The sequence below is a fragment of the Etheostoma cragini genome, chromosome 7 (genome assembly GCF_013103735.1).
Source record: "Etheostoma cragini isolate CJK2018 chromosome 7, CSU_Ecrag_1.0, whole genome shotgun sequence".
NCBI lineage: Eukaryota > Metazoa > Chordata > Actinopteri > Perciformes > Percidae > Etheostoma > Etheostoma cragini.
In genome coordinates, this window is record NC_048413.1 from 17036967 (window position 1) to 17053935 (window position 16969).

Genomic DNA, 16969 nt, shown 5'->3' on the forward strand with positions numbered 1-16969 from the left:
AAAAACTTATGATGTGCATCACTTTTTAATGGGACACTCGTTCCATGTCACTTGTTGCGATGGTTTGTGGATAATTAATATTTTAAAGTCTGCTGTCCTCTCTCTCTCTGTCTCTCTCTCCATATGAGAGGGACAGAGAGAGAGAGGACAGCAGATTATATATGCTATATATATAATATGCTAATAAGCAAAAGGCTGATGCTAGGTTGACAGCAGACATCTGCAACAATATTTGAATCATGTCACAACAATGTAAAAATTAGCCAAAAAAAACATCCCTGACGTACTAGCGAATTTAATAACTTTTTTCTTTCATTCGCAACCAAACTTGCACTTCGGCAATTGTAAGATGTGGTGTACTTCGTAGTTTTGCAAGCTGACATTTAAAAAAAAATCTGGGTAGAGTGAATAAAAACTTGGCTTAAAAACCGCGGGTTTGTGCAAGACATCCATGGTCCTACGTCGCGCTACTGACCGTTTACTTTGACCAATCAGTGATCTGCAGTGTTTTAACTCCACCTTTAAAGTAACAGCTTACTTGGAATCTTGAAAAAGTACCAGGTAATCTACTATCCACAACATAGAAATAACACTGATTATTATTTATTTATATCATCCACAACTTTGGTTTTGCTAATGAAAAACCAAAAAAGAGCAAGTTTGGATTCAAGCCGTACCATGCAGTGGATCAGCAGCAAATGAGTAGTAACAAAATGTGGAGGATGACAGCTTCAATAGAATGGTGAGAAAACAAGAATTACTGTCTTGGGGGAAATATAGGCTTTAGGCCTATATCAATCAAATCAACCTCTCTACACTTTACACGGTAATTACCAGTAAGCCTGTTCCCATAACAAACCGTCACCAGCCTGAGCAGCCTCTGGAGATCCCTAAAGGGCACTCACAGCAGTGTGTGAGATGGAGGAGGTCTGGAGGAAGTAACACCTTTCTGATCATTCATTAATGTCTTACACCTATCCACCAAGCTGCCATAGTCCCGCAGAGGAATGATAATGGCTACTCTGTCTCTTCCCTAGAAAGCTAGACATCTGTAGGGGAGGGGAGCACTTCCACTTTCTCTAGGCCACTTCATGTCATGTGTTGCCAAACTGGAAACAAACAGGCATTGTGCTTTAGCTTTGCTGCTGCCCTGATGCCCATAGACTGTCCCTGTTTATAGACCCATCACTTAATTGTGGCCTCACTCGGCCAAGTCCATTATCTGCTGTTTCTCTATGATAATTGCAACTACTAAGGCTGCTCTGAGCTCTGATTGTTGACCTTATTTTGTATGCCTGTGAAGGCAGAAACGTTACAAATGTTTCGCAAGATAAGTAAGTGTGTGGGAGTTTGTTTGAAACTTTTGGTAACGTGTATGTTTTCTTTGCAAAATTTTATTTTGGTCATTTGCACTTTTTTATTTGGGAGAAAGGTAATCAGAGCTCATGTTAACTTTCTATAAACCAACTAATTGCAAAACTTTCCATCATGGACTGGTGACCTTTTCAAACAAGCCTCTGATTCGTACAAAAACAAATTATAGTCACACATGTCTGGATTTGCATGAGTAGCAGACATACCAAAGTTCCTTAGTACATTGCAAAAATGGATGTAAATGCAGTAATTCTCTGATTGCATTCTTCTCTCCTCAGGGGTGCTATCCATATCTGAGGGTGTTGATTAGACAGCAGCCCCCACCCACATTTGCAATTCCCAGCCTTGTTCTCACATACCATGCACTTATTGTTGTGCCGTAGTACTGCAAGGTGAGAAAAGGGGCTACCTCATACATGGCCATTGTAACGCAAAATTTTAACAGCCGTGATAGCGACGCTGGTATTGTTTTCACCTTGTCACCATTGTGACAAGTCTCTTTCACTGTGGCTGCTTATTCTTTAAGTCAATCTGTGGAATAAACCTAGGGTGAAATTAGCATGGATGTAGTCCGACTTCAGTTTTACAATTCACATTTTGCCTGTCCAATGAATTAAACAACATGTTTAGCTTCAGAAACACATAAGCACTTTCACACATTTTAGTTTGTGATATTCTGGTAATTTCATGTTGTTATAGGCTAATATACATTTTACCATGCCTGGAATCAGGGGCGTTAGACTTGGGGGGACTGAGTACCCAGGACCCTCATGTGAGAAGGGGCCAAAAAGATGCTAGAATGAATAACTGTGGATACTGGGAGGGGCTCAAAGAAAACGCCTTTATCCAGGGCCCAGAACTGGTTGCACGCCCCTGCCTGGATTATCTTCCCAGGGCCTCCAAGCGGCATATGGGTCCCTGCTCTGCCACCCTCCACGCTGAGCATCTACCAAACCCTTTTAGATATCTGAGGGAGCTGATACCGAAAAAGTCTAATTTCTGGCCCACAACTATTAAAGACCATAGAAGAACTGTAAAATTAATTTGGTCTTTGTCTTCCATCAAATAGAAACACTGGGTCCTTGTTAACCCTTGAGTTCCAACTGTAAGTGCTCTGTTTAATTCGGTCATGCACTTCACATTCTGCTGATCACTGGACCTCTATAGCACAAAAAGGCATTTGACCCCCGCCTCCGGTCTTAGTTTAGCCGGCTGTGCTAAACTAGCTGCATGCGCTCACACAATAACAGTATTGACGTCACTGCCCATCGTTGGACACATGCTGCCTTCAGGTTCTCTTCATAAGATTCGGGTTTCTAAGCATTTTCGTGGTAGATCTGACTTGACATAATAGAAAAATATAAATGTTTTGGTTGACAGTTGTTTTAGAAAACAGGAGAGACAGATGTTTTCTAAAAGGTGAGCTTTAGAAAAGAAAAACGTTTTCAACACCTGTTGTTTAAGTCTTGGATTTATTAACTGTCCCTGGTGTTTTCACAGTCCAACAATTGGTCAAGTAGGCTACAAAAGGTTCTGTCTGAACAATAACTTAAGGGACTAAATTTGTGGGATAATCAAATCAAAGAAAACTGATAGCGTTGAGTGTGTGTAGAAGTGGCCTCAGAGATTTTGTATGTAAACACAGAAGTTGGGTGTGCTATATATCATCTTTGCAAACACATGATTATATCAGCTCTTTTAGCACACATGCCAAACATGCTGTGCAACCCAAATTCATGCAATCTGAGGAGGGAAGCAGAGTGGGCCTTTACATTTTGTTTGATTGCTCATAAACACCGGAAACTTGTTAGATTTAGCAACTATTGTCCAACCAATTTGGAATTTTGTCATTAACTGTTTTAGCCTACAAATCCCACAATTTTCAAACAGTATTATTTGTATAATCTTTTGGAAGCTATCTTAATTGGGATAATTTGGGATCTAGGGTTTAACTGATCTCCCATGTTGGATTAACCTAACCTTAAAAATTAGGCTACCTGTTATTAGGCTACCACCATTCCTCCTTGTCTTTTAGCAATACTTAGGCCTACTAGTTTTTCTGTGCTAGAATACAAACTAGCTCCAGATTGGCTGTAAAGTAATGTTGAGATATGATTTAAACATAAAGCTGGAATAGTAACAATATTAACCCATTTCAGATCCCCTGACGTTCTGGGGACCCAGGGCAGTTTCAAGAAAGGTTTTTTTTTGTTTAAAACAGGAAATTTCGAGTTCTTATTAATAATCAAAGACGGGGTAAATGTCTTTCATTGGCATTTTTACAGGTCAAATCCTCATCAGCGAAGTTAACGTCCTCACTCGCCTTATTTTGTCTTTGTATGGTGATTCAGTGGGTAAATTTGACATAAATACCTGTCACGGGGGACGCATAATTGCATTATAAACAAAGAACATATAGGCAAGGCTACTATTCAGTGCGCTCGGAACGTGTCTCACATACGGCCCACAGTCCCTGAATGTAGCAATCTGCAAAACTGCGAGAGAAGCGGTGATTGAAGGGGATAGCAGAGCGGCGGCGGCGACGGCCATCTTAGAGCTACCGTGGTAACCACTCATCTTCTGGATTTTATTTTTCTTGTTGGAAAAACATTCTGCCTGACTGACGAGGGAAGAAGAAGGTTGTGTTTTTTACTCCGCCGCGGTTGAACTCGAAGTCGGGATGCGGTTCCGTGGGAATACACAATTTGCATCCGCTGTCGGACTGGTCCTCGGACTATTATGTGCGGTGGAGGCAGCTAAAGGTAACTAAGCTGGGATTTATTTCTCGTTGTGTTGTGTCTTGCTGTAACGTTACGTGTCGGACAGGTTTTTTTGAAAACGTGGGGACTTAACGGTTCTCCGGAGCTTCATGGTTGTTGTTCCCAGGCGTTGAAAGTTAAAACTAACGTTAGCTCGGCTGTGCGGTCCTGAGGGATGTTCAATAACCTGCTCAGGGATGGTCAGCTCTGGAGCCGCAGCGGATGGATGTAGCGAAGTACCCCGGCGGCAGCAAGTGCATCCCGCGATATCGCATCAATTTTCACCTTTTAATAACCCAAAATTACACATTATACAACTGTTAACTGTTGTTATTTTAAATGTGTAAGATTGTATCCTAAAGCACAAAAACCTGAAGTAGGCTACTTTAGAGATAACATCAAGGCCACGAAACGACCCCCTTCTGACATCTGCATTCTGTCTGTTTGTGGACACTGGTGTCCTCTACTCACTTCTTAACAATTTGATAGAAGATTAAAAAATATATTTTCACCCTCTGCAAAGTTCCGAATCCACTCGTTTGTGTCTGATACCCCCTGTAACGGTACTAATCTAATCTATTTTTTAAAGATATCTGAGTACATTTGAATTAAGACTAGTGATGATATGTTTCTTAACCCTTCTTTTTTGATTCAGTGTTAATTAATCCACATAGGTGTTTTCTTCCATAGGCCTAATGCTTGGTTTAGCAACCTTGTGATCGCACCACGATTGAGCTTGGTTGGCTACGCATTGCAGATCCTCTTTACAAGCCCCTGTTTTGTAGGTGGATTTAATAATTTATGTGTTGTGATCACAGGCTTAAGTAAAATGACCTCAGTGTATGGGCCTACTTATTATAACCAGAGATTGTATAAGAACTGTAAGTGCAACTGCGCTCTTCATTTGCAATGTCACCGATGGACACCACACACTGAGGAGAGGCATGCCTTTATTTGCTGCAGGGCGGTCCACCTCCCTCCTTACAACAGCTCACTGCACAGACATGAACACCGTCACTGCACGAATTTATATACTGTGTTTTCACATTAAACCCAATCCACTGAGCTTCCTGTTTCAGGGTGTGTAAAGGCAGGTGCATATTAGTCACTGGCCATATTGGCATGCCTGGGCAGTCACTATCGCTTGAGGCGATGTTTAACCCCGTTTTATTCTGTATGAACAGAACATAAATGGATATATATATATATATATATATATATATATATATATATATATATATATATATATATATATATATATATATATATATATATATAAAACCATCAAAGTCTGAACAGGGGTTTCTAATCCAGCCATGTTTTTCCCCCCTGTTGCCACGTCTATCACAGCACGTGGAGGTTACCATTTGTAAAGCAGTAACTTAATTTCTTTTTTCATCAATCAAAAGGAAAAGGCCTGTAGCAGTTAGTCATGGTGGTAGAGTCGGAATCTGTCTTTTATGTTTTAGCCAACTGTGTGTTTGTAAAGTGCACCTGGTGACTTCCCTGTTTTTATCAATACATGAGACCTTGTGTAATCACCATCTTGGTGAGGGCTTATCTTTTATTAACCAAAGGTCACTAGCATATTTTGTGCCCCACCTCTTGTCACCTGCAGTCCAGCTTTACATGCCATACATGTATTACCAACCAACCTTTCAGCAGATCAGGATGCGTATGCTACTCAGGTGTTTCCCTAAGTTGTTCATGCTTTTGAATCCTCTAGTACCAATGTCTACAAGTTATTTGATTTTATTACTGGAGAAACAGACCAACCTTCAGCGCATTCAGGTGAATTTATCAGCATTGGCAAGAGATGTTGTGGTTCTCAGCTAGAGCTGGGCAAAATATCAGTATTTTATTGACATTGATGTACTAGATCAGACTAAATGAATTTTGGATATTGAAGTGTCTCTTTTCATGGTTTTAAAGGCTGCATAACAGTAAAGCGATGTAATTTTCTAAATTAACCCGGTTGTATTTTTTGCCGTTAACCACCTTTTTAGTCATTATGTCCACATTATTTATGATTATCTAAAATCCCATTGTGTACATTTTTTGAGAAAGCACCAAAAGTCAACCCTACAATGTTGCATTGATGTATTTGGTCAAAAATCTCGTGATGTTTGATTTTCCATATCACCCAGCTGCAGCTATTCACCTACTCAAACGTTTTGATACCCATCGAAATTCTTACCTAGACTGTATGATTCATTACACTGAGAGCAGTGAAATGTCAGTGTGTAAAACTAGTGCAAACATGTATCTTCTGTGGCAAGCCTGGTAAAGCCTCACAGCTTTTAACTCTTTGGTGTTGTCCACTGCTGATAATGTGTTTTTTTTTCTGAAGTTTCTCAAGTTGTCCATTGTGGTTTTTTGTCACTTGTTTTTTAGGTCTTGCCCATGTAATGTATTTATTTTTCTGTTTTGATCAATTATGGGGTGTCTTCATTGTTCCAAGTTAAACATTAGGTCTGCTGAAAATGCACAAACCTCCTCTCTAAACAAACAGCCAGACAAAGGAAAAGCTGGCTGGTGGGAAGTTTCTTGGCCCATTCATCATGAAATTAAATAATTCTATTTGAACAAATTGGATGCCCTGCTTTGTGTGGCGCTCCCCTCACATACATATTACAGGTTAGGTGCAAGTATTTGCTCGCAGTCTTCCTCTTCTTGCATTTATTAGAAAAGCCTACCATTGATCCACTGAAAATTACATGTCAGTGAGGCTTAGAGCAATTTATTATACAATACTTTTTTACTTTTCATGTGCAATACTCTGCGGTTGTTCTCTGATCACCGCTCATTAAAATACTCTGTTTATTTATATGCTCATGAAAAGGCATACCAAAGACATGCAGGAAAATATTTGACACTTTCTTTATTCTCACTAAAATTCCTTGCTTTTATTTGAAAAAAATATTTCAATGATTGTGATCATTACATCAACTAATTCTGCTGTAGTTTAAGTGCTTATTCACTGGCTTTTGTAAGTAGCCGTTAGCAGTTTTACTTACACAAACATTGATATCCGCCTTCAAAAATTAATATTTGTTGAAACCTACCTTATGAAACGCTCTCATCCCATATAGGTCCATTGTTTAGAGGATCACAGAAACCAAAACCTGGGATGACTGCCTGTTACTGTGACCTTGTTGACCCTGGGTTAATAAATATGCTCACATTTTCACATTTGTTGACACTCCGATTCCCCATTTTAAACCTTTTAGCTCCCAACAATCTGTGTGACGTGAGTCATCTTGCTATGTTATGGCAAACGGACAAACTATGTGGATGCACACAGCTGACAATGACTGCATTGTTTGGCTCTCCCATGCAGCTCTTGTAACACTGTTGTATCGTGTACCATCGTTCAGCGCCAGATTACAGACATGTTTCTCCTAAGGAATAACCTAAATAAATATCAACTGAACTGTTTTTCTGTCATTAGCCAGATGTCTAAAGATTCACTTTGAACATGTCATGATTTTTGTTGGCTGGTAAAACAAAATATCAGCTGTGGTCAGTGCATCACTCTAGGTGGTTTGGATTGATTGGACCTATTTAATTTGATGGTTAGTGGTAGAGCCGAGGTCACACCCTTCTACTTCTGGTCCATGGGACCTTAATTTGGAAAACATGAACAGGTGTCAACTAGGAGAGGCAAATTATTTTTTTATCCCGTTTGAAATGAGTAATGGATTACAAGTATGATGTTCGTCAATTTAAAACATAATTTTTCAACCGAAGAAAGTCTCAGTTTATTGTTAAACTGTTGAAGTATAAGACTGTGAAAACACAAACTATAATAAATATATTAGAAAGACTACAAACTTTAATGTCACATGGATGACGTCTCACTGAAGTTATGAGGTCTTTGTGTATCGTACCAGGGATGTAACGTTACTCAAATGAGCAGCATGTCTTGCTTATTCTTTTTAGGCTTTTCTCTTATGCTTAGCTGCTGAAAACACTTAACTGGATAAAATACATCAGTTAAGATAACGTTACATGTGTTGTGGAACAGAGCTAAGCTCGCTAGCTAGTTGAGCGTGTAGCTAGGTGACGTAAATTGTGTGAGACGAGAGATGAGTGGTTTGGATCACTGAGTGGTTTCACACAAAACGTAGTGGTACTCTAAGTTGTACGATGACAAACCTAAGGCTAAATGAGACTTTCTTTGTTTGAAAAATAATCTTTTAAATTTGGGAACATCATATTTGTAATCCATGGCTCAATACAAACAAGATCAAAAAATAATTTGCCTCTCCTCGTTCACCCCCGTTCAAATTGTTTCCCAAATTAAGGAACCCTGAGGTCCACCACAAGGGGCGGGACTTTGGCTCTCTATTTCCCAATGTTTAGTCACTACAAGAAAAATGGCTTTATCGTAAGCAGTCACTGGACACAGATGCAGCTAAAAGGAATCAGACCTTACATATCTTTGCATATTATACTGTTGTACCACATTATTTGCAGGAATATTAAGAGTTGTCCATCCAAGTTTAATTACAGTTTTACAATGTGTTCAAGTGTTATGGTAGTCAATGTCAAATATAGCATGGCTACAAGATATTGGCAGCCAATTAAAGGAAAATACAATGGAACACCAAAAAAAAACAACGATTTAATAGCCTAAACATTGTCAGACTTGGACAAATATGCATCAAATCTAGAGGAAGACCGGATAAAATTGGTTGATGGAAAGTTTGAAGAGAAAATCCCAAAACAGGCCTTTTACACCTTATGGTAAAGAAGTTATGAGCACCAAAGTGCCTTGGAACTGGCCGCATGGTGGCAATACCCACAGTCAGACGTAATCACACGCTCTTTGGGTTAATGCCTCCATTTAGACCTAATTTCATTTTAAACCTGTTGTGTATTTATTATAATATCCTGATGACACACCGACAAGATTGAGGTAATGAAGGAACTTTGCATTGTTGTAAAGTGGAATAAAACATTTATTACTGCTCCTGTGTTGTACAATATAAGAACCATATACCAAACATTTTACCCTGTATTGCCCTAAATAACAGTTTACTTGTCCTACACAGAGGACCTCTTCCTGTAAGTTAACGCTTCCATTTCTTTCTATTTAAGAGATTTCTCAGAGGAACAAAGGGCTTTTAGGCCTAGACTTCAAGGGTCGTGCTGTGACTAAGCACGTCACAATGTGGCCACTGTTCGTGGGATTGCAACTCAAGGCCCTCAAGAATGTGAATATGAGATAATCCCACAAAAGTGCTAAATTGTTGAAGCATTTATATTTGGTAATTTGCCTCTTAGTGCTGGAAAGATAGACCACGAGAATACTGGACTTAAATTGGGTCGGTGGTGATATTGATGCCTTCCCTGGCTGAATACTGAATGCTGAATGCAGTGAATCCCTGCACTGTTTTTACACTTTGATCACTGCTGCACTTCTGTATAACTATTTGTAAATAATCCGGAAAGGTATTCCATTGCACCTGGAATAGCATTGCAATATTTATAAGCTGTATGCAACGCAATTTCGTTCTGTATGCACTCTGTACATATAAAATGACAAATAAATAAAGTTGAAGTTGAAGTTGAAGTTGAAGTTGAATAGAGTCAGTGAACTGTCAAGAATGGGTCACTCAGTTTTGAATATTTAGTTGCGCCAGATGACTGTGAAGTTGTGTCAGCTTGCCACTGAGAAAGGAGTTTACATTTATGTAAGTCCTTGGTCCTGATGTTATACATTGGAACTGAAGAGCAAAAAGTAATATTCAGAAATGAAAACACCAATATGAGAAAGTGTCAGAATTTTAATTAATTTGCCCTTTATATAGTATAATGAAAAGAATTAGTTAAAAATCTGCTCAATTCAGTTTGATCAGTGATTTTACAGGAGCAGTATCTTGTGAAGATATTTCAATAAACTATTCAAATCCACTAAAATTGTATTAACAGAAATATCCTTTTTCTTCTTTAAATGCTAGCCAAATGAAATTGCTTACCTAATTCTGAAATCAGTATCCATTTCATTGTTTTACTTCTATTGCTGTGAGTGTAGTATAAACCAGAGCATTTTAATTTGATCCACATCTGTAGCTTATATGGCTGTGTGACCTCCTCCACGGAGTCCCATTGCTTCCAGGAGCAAAACTGGCACTGCAGCTCTTCACATTTGGGCGTGTCCACATTGAGAGTCAGGCTCTATGGGAAACAGGTAACCAAAGAGCACATATACCTGCCACAGGTCAGCTGTACCCGACTGCCTGCACAGGGCTCCAGCCGCCTCACTCTCACTTCTTCACTTTCACTGGCTCTTTTGTGCCACTCACACAGAGAGGTGATTTAGTTGCGTTCAAGGTTTTGCGACTCCCAACCCCCTCTTCAGAGAAGCACCACGGCCCTTGAGGGTGTTTTCGTTCTGTCGGGTGGCTGGGACTGCATAGAGGACAAACAAATGTTGTTGCCTGGCAGGGAAACTGAGAGGCTGTCCTGTGTGAGCAGGGTTTTAGGGAGTGAGGGCCTCTGGGGTCTGGGTTTCCTTTAAGGGTCCCTAGAAGAGTCTGCAGTCTGTGATGGAGGTGGCTTGCGTCAACAAGCTGAGAAGCTTGTAAGGCAAGACAAACAGAGAAGTGTGCCCACTGTTTGAGACGTTGAGCAGATTGTCCATTGATTATTTCTATTCCATGGAATTAAGAGAGCCACTCACCAGCATAATTAAAGTCATTGCTTGACTCAGATTTGCATGCACCTCATACCTTTGCCTTTGCTGCAATTACTGTTTGTCTCTGTTGGATATTTCTGTCTGACATCAATACGTCCTGAGCGGCTTTCTAAACTGCCATGAAGGGATCCTGTGGTTCTTGTTGTTGAAAGCTCTCCTTCTGGCGAGCACAGAGATTTTGAATAGTTAGAAATATGCCATAGCAGGAGTAGCCTACTGCTCAGTACATACTCTGAAGCAGTTGATTTAAGCGGCACATTTTCTTCTGTATTTAGTTTTCACAGTTTAAACTGATGTTCAAAATTTTCCAAGTTTTTTTTGGCGATCTCCCTGGAAACACCTCAAGGTCAGACAACCACCTGATCACAGATACTGCCTTCTCTTTTCTTTGGTGTACTGCTGCAGCTATTTATCAGTTTATTATTTGTTTTATTGAGCTATTTAGTCTCAAACAATAAAATGACAGCCTGCACACTCTGCTTGTAGAGCTTGCTGCCTCTTATGTCTGTGATCGGCAAATTTTGCTATTGATTGAAGTTATAAATAGAGTGTAGACTGGTTATTTAGAATTTTAAATCAAAGATTATCACATGCACCAGCCGCTCAGCATGTGATTTATGAAAACCTAACATTTTCACACACTTTCATAAGTTGCCATGAGAATGGGCTGTCCAAAACACACAATTTACTCTCAACGGTTTATTTGATATGAGCAATACTTTGGGGTATGCCTGAGGCCTAAGTCTTTCCATTCCTACTTCTGTGCACATGACCAACAAAGAACCATGAACTTTCAAGATAATAAATTTTTAAAATACAAACACAGGCCGAACACACTGACCACGTCCAAATGTGGTCTGAGTGATCGGATCCCAATGCCTCCTCAATGCAACCTGGGTGAATTCCCACCTGTACTTCGAGCTGTCCACGTGTGATCGCAGCACTGAGCGTGGATTTTAAAACAAGGTAAAAATGGGGCACAAGTCACCAGGTTATAAATAAGTTAAAACTTGGACTATCATTGCACTAATGAGTTAGGTGCTGCTCAGTAGCTGATTTCCCTAACAGTGAGGTGCAGTAGAGCTTCACATTTGCATTATCAAAGAAGATAGAGGCGTATAGGCTGTCAAACATTAAAAGTTAAGTATGAGCTAACTTGATGAAGCAGAGCTCTCTACAACGTGTCACAGGCCTGACACTTGGCTGCACCATCATCATTACACAACACGCCCTCAGAGGTTCCTAGGCATTATCAGGCTTTATCTGATAATTACAGACTGATCATCTGCTGCTACAATCTGGACAGCTGTGGTGCATTTCTCTGGCTGTCCCTGGGTGACCAGTAGCCTCTAAATAGTCTGGTATCATCGTATTTGGTTAAGTCCATGGCAGTAGTGACGATTATACAGTAGTAGGACACTTGTAAAGCTGTAAAGTGTTGGGGAGGCAGAATGATTTTATTTCCCTTCCATGGAGAAGAGACATCACAGCAGTAGCATGGAGGCAGTGAGAGTGTGTAAAAGCATTCTGTTGAATCTCAGGTTTAACAGGATCTATTGTGGACCTAACATTCTCGCAGGAAGTAATTCTTCACGGTTAATCGATCAAACTGTAAAGGTTAGGCTAGAACGAGCTAACCATAAAGGGCTTTGTCTTTGTGAATGGTCAGGAGTGTTAGTAGTTGTCTGTGAAGGTCATGGAAGAAGTCATTGATGGCATAAATAGAATCTTAATTCTGTGGGAAACACTGAATAACACATCTGTACCAAGGTATTGAATTTGGGTATTGAGAATGGTGGAATTTTACCAGGTAATGGTATTGACTTTTACATTTCTGATATTGTGAAATGCCTACTCCAAACAAAACCCAGACAGAATACACATACACTCAGTTGCCACTTAGTTACACACCATTTATATCAACAGTGATCGGCAAAAAAAAAAAAAAGCTTTCTGTGTAATTCAAATCTACACATTCAAAAATTGTTTTAACAACTACTACAATCTTCGTGAAAGTAGGATTTATTGCAGGCCTGTATTAGACTGTATTATTATTATTTATAATTATAACAAGACATACCTAATTAAATGGCAACTTAGCCTACTTACAGCAACATAGTAGTAAATACATATATATTTCCCTCTATACTTCACAGGTACTTGTGCCAATAAAACAAAAACAAGAGAAGACAGCAGGTTGAAAACTCAACTTATATACTTTTTTTCTATACATGACAAAGCATGCAATATTTTAATACCCAGTTTATTTGAAAGCATTAATGGTCTCTTAAGATATGCACTCTGGTTTAAAAGAGTGCACAGTGCCTGGCGACAGAGACATAGAGCTGATCAGTAGATGGCTTGGCACGGCACAGCTTGGCACACAGTCACAGGTTGTACTTTATCTTTGTCCACCTGTTTTAGAGGAATTCCGCCATGTTTCAACCCTTGCTCTCTCTCTAAAAGTTCATGTTCCTCTGAGTTCTCCCTCTGTTTTTTTTCATTTGGTCATCTTAAAATGGATTCCCGTAGCTGGCGGGACATCTTTACTAACATCATTATATCATGCATAATAAAGTTTTGGCAGCCTCAGTTGACTGTTTGATGTCTTGCCCATTGCTTGACCTTGTCAGTGAACGAAGTACATGCATCCCATTATAGGATTAAGTGTCATTGGCTTTATTTGCTGCGTAACAGGATTGCATACCAGGTAGTGTGTTGCCAGGATGTAAGTGGGTCCGGTAACCATCCATATGTGCTCGTACAGTAACAAATTGATATGTGTTTGTCCGCTGCGTCTGACACATCTTTCATTTCTCAAAGGCTTCTTAGATGATTTTTTTTGTGTCTGTGTTCGCTAGATCTGGGTTTAATTTGTTTGGTAGTGGATGCAGTATATAGTAGGGTTCATTTGTTGTTGGGCTTCTAAAAATAAACTTTTTTTTTTTATTTTATAAAAAATTTATAGAATTTATAGAATTTATATTTAGAAAAAGATTTATTCTAAATCAGCAGCGTAGGATGACTCTACAGGATTAATATCAATTATTCAGTAGGAGGCAAACATCAGCCCATTATATCTGTGTATTTATATTGTGACTTTACATCTAATATTTATACTGAAGCCAGAGGTTTCACTGTGCTATAAATAGATTGGTGTGTCACTGTAGTCCACCCCTTAAGCCCACGATGATTGCATGTTTGTGCACTGATCTAAAATCTTTGTAGCTAGAAGAAAGGGTCTTTAGTCAGTTTGTAGCTGAAACAATTTATCAATTAGAAAATTAATCTGCAACAATTCCGATGATTATTAATTTATTCTTCAAGTCATTTATTGAGCAAAAAATGCCACCCATTAAAGGTGTTCTCAGAGTCTTAATTTGTAGCATTTGCTGGGGACTGTTGATCAGACAAAACAAGTAATTTGAAGATGTCACCTTGGGCTCTGGGAGCTTGTGTTAAGTGTTTGTCACAATATGCAACATTGTGCAAATTAATAGAAAATAATGGCTAGAATAGTTTTAATGAATACAATCGTTTGTTTCAGCCCTACATGGGATTAAGCCAATTGTGACACAATTCAGGCCTATTTTAATGGATACCTAATAAGACAAGACAATATGTCAATTTACAATGGATACAAAAGACTAAAGACACACACAGCCCTTAAAATATCTCAAGCATCTTCTGCAGCACGTCAGAGGGAACTTGATCAGTTTAATGTGGATTATTTGTTAAAGTCAAGAGATTCTTCTTGAATTATCTGCTTTTATGTGAGTGAACGACTGAGTGTGCAGGTTGTAATTGGGCCAGTAGTGAGTATGCATCGCATTACATGAATTGGTTTCCCAATTAAGTCAAATTAAGTAAAAAGTCTTCCACACTAAACCTCCTCAGTGTTGCAGCAGCGGGCCTCTTTCCTAATCCTATTTTAATCTTAAATCCCAAAGCCTCCCCTCCTGCAGAAAAACAGCTAGGCTCTACCAGATAGTCTCTCCTTTATAATCATAAAAAAATCTTATCTTATAGGTAGTATGTAATAAATCACCTTGTTTCAAAGAATAATGGCGTCTGCATTTGTGCAAATATAATGTCTTTGTTGCTTTGTGTCAAATGTTCACAGCACAACAAATGTTCCTCCCATTCACTGCAGGCTTGCAGGGAGATGATGAAGCAATCTTGTCAAAAGGGCCTTGTTGGCAATTTCACACATGTATGTGAGAATTTCACACTTTAAATTTAATTGTGCTTTAGATTTCATTTAATGCTACGTGCGTGTGAGTGAAAGGGGCTTTGATTTTAACGTTGGTTTACGGGAGTAGTGCAGTTTGCTTTTGTATTCGCCTCCCAGATCTGCCGTTTTATACCTTCATCTGATCCGTGTCACGTTGTTTTGCTTCAGTGTGCCATTTATATTTCCTAGAGATGCACCAATTACAATTTTCTAAGCTTGATTCAGACTTTTTTTTTTACCGGTAATCGAACTCCATAAAATAGAACTACATGAATTACTCCTGGTGTGGGAAATTCACACACATTTAAAGTGCAACGTTATGTTAGAACCATTTCCTCCTTTTCATCCAATATCCAATTAAAAGAAATTTGATATATTTAGCAAACTAAACTTCTGTATGAAAACATGTAATGCATTTGTTCCAAAGGCCATCCAGAAGGTAATTGTTAGAGTACATGTGTGAGAATAGGCGGACATGCCCGGAAAAGCAGTCGCGTTTGGAACGTGGCTTACTGTAAACAGTAACACAGCGTTGCTCTTCCGTTTAATGTCTACAATACGTTTTATTGAATACATTTATTCTAGTTTTGTGGGAATCAAACAAAATAAAAAGACAATTTCTGTGCAAGAGCAACTTGTGAGTTATTTGCATGCAGTGTGGTGTGGTCACTAGTGTCTGCCTCGTCATTTTAAGAGACGCTGTGTGACGTGTGAATTGATATCAAGCCATGCCCAGCAGCTCATGATACAATGTTAGACTGCTGAGACTTTTTATTTTATTTTCTCACAAAGGTAGCTATGAGTTTGAATCCAAGTTGTTAATTCATTATTTTCCACTTTTAAAAGGGCTAAATGCTTTTCTACGTGACATGTGTTAACTTAAACAGGCTCCGAAGACGAATAGATGTATTCAATCAAAAGTATTATGGACATTAACAGGAAGAGAAACGCTGTGTTACGGTTATCCTTAACAGCAAACCCCGTTCCAAACGCAACCGACAAGTTCCCTCAGACTAGACTCCAAAGACAAATCAGAGAGGTAACGGACACATCGTTAGGTTTTAACATTTTAATGACCACTTAACAAAAAGGCTTTCATGCGGACAGCTACGTATTCTCTTCCCGCTTTCAACAGCTGTCGTCGCTACGACAACAACGGATGCATTCGGCTGACGGTCGGCAGTTAACATGGTCTCTCGTTAGGCCGGAACACCGGTACCCCACGTTATGGCTCCATAGCAGACATTTTTGTAAAAATAGGCTAACGATTGTGTCATCAGTACAGGACAAGCTTGCAGGCAGTTTTGACTGACATTAGCTGTTTAGGTTTAATTACTAATGTTAACTAGCATTTTAGTAAGCAATAATTAGCCTGTGTCTGTGTTATCTCCATATCTCCAACATATACCTACGCTCTCCGTCTCTGCAAGATTCAGAATGATTGAGATTTCTCTTGGCACAGTTACGAGAAGACTTAAAACTTTCAGACAGGTTGCTCATGTCATCTACGTCTTCAAGCTCACCGGAAAAGTGCTTCCAATAGACTTCACTGATCTCCATCCAGAGCAACGGGATCCGATGGTATTGTTCTTTAACTGTTCGAGGGATATCTAGCCAGTGGAAATTGGGTGTGTGCGTCCTTGAGAACTCGTTGTATATCTTATGTTGTCAGTTCATTTTTAGCTGTTGATTTCGTTGTTTGTGTTTTTACCTGCTAGATAGGTTGCACGTGGCTGTTGATTAGAAATAATGGCAATTGTTGAGCCCCTTTGCTCACGTTAGTTTTTTATGTGCATTATTTACACGCTACAGTAGTTACAGATAATGTAAGATATTGTAATTGATAGTGGGTTAATTCCTTTGCATTGTCTATGGTAGCCTTTACAATGTTATTTATTT

At 39.2% G+C, this 16969-nt stretch overlaps 1 protein-coding gene across 4 annotated transcripts in view; it reads left to right on the forward strand.

Moving 5' to 3' along the window:
- The first annotated feature begins 3873 nt into the window (after positions 1 to 3873).
- The window catches only part of clstn1 (calsyntenin 1), a 39897-nt gene continuing 26801 nt past the window's right edge, over positions 3874 to 16969 (forward strand). For all 4 annotated transcript variants that reach the window (XM_034877532.1, XM_034877534.1, XM_034877533.1 and 1 more), the window contains exon 1: positions 3874 to 4136. In XM_034877532.1, coding sequence (XP_034733423.1) covers positions 4055 to 4136 — 82 coding nt within the window. In that variant the 5' untranslated portion in view covers positions 3874 to 4054. The remainder of the gene's footprint in view (positions 4137 to 16969) is intronic.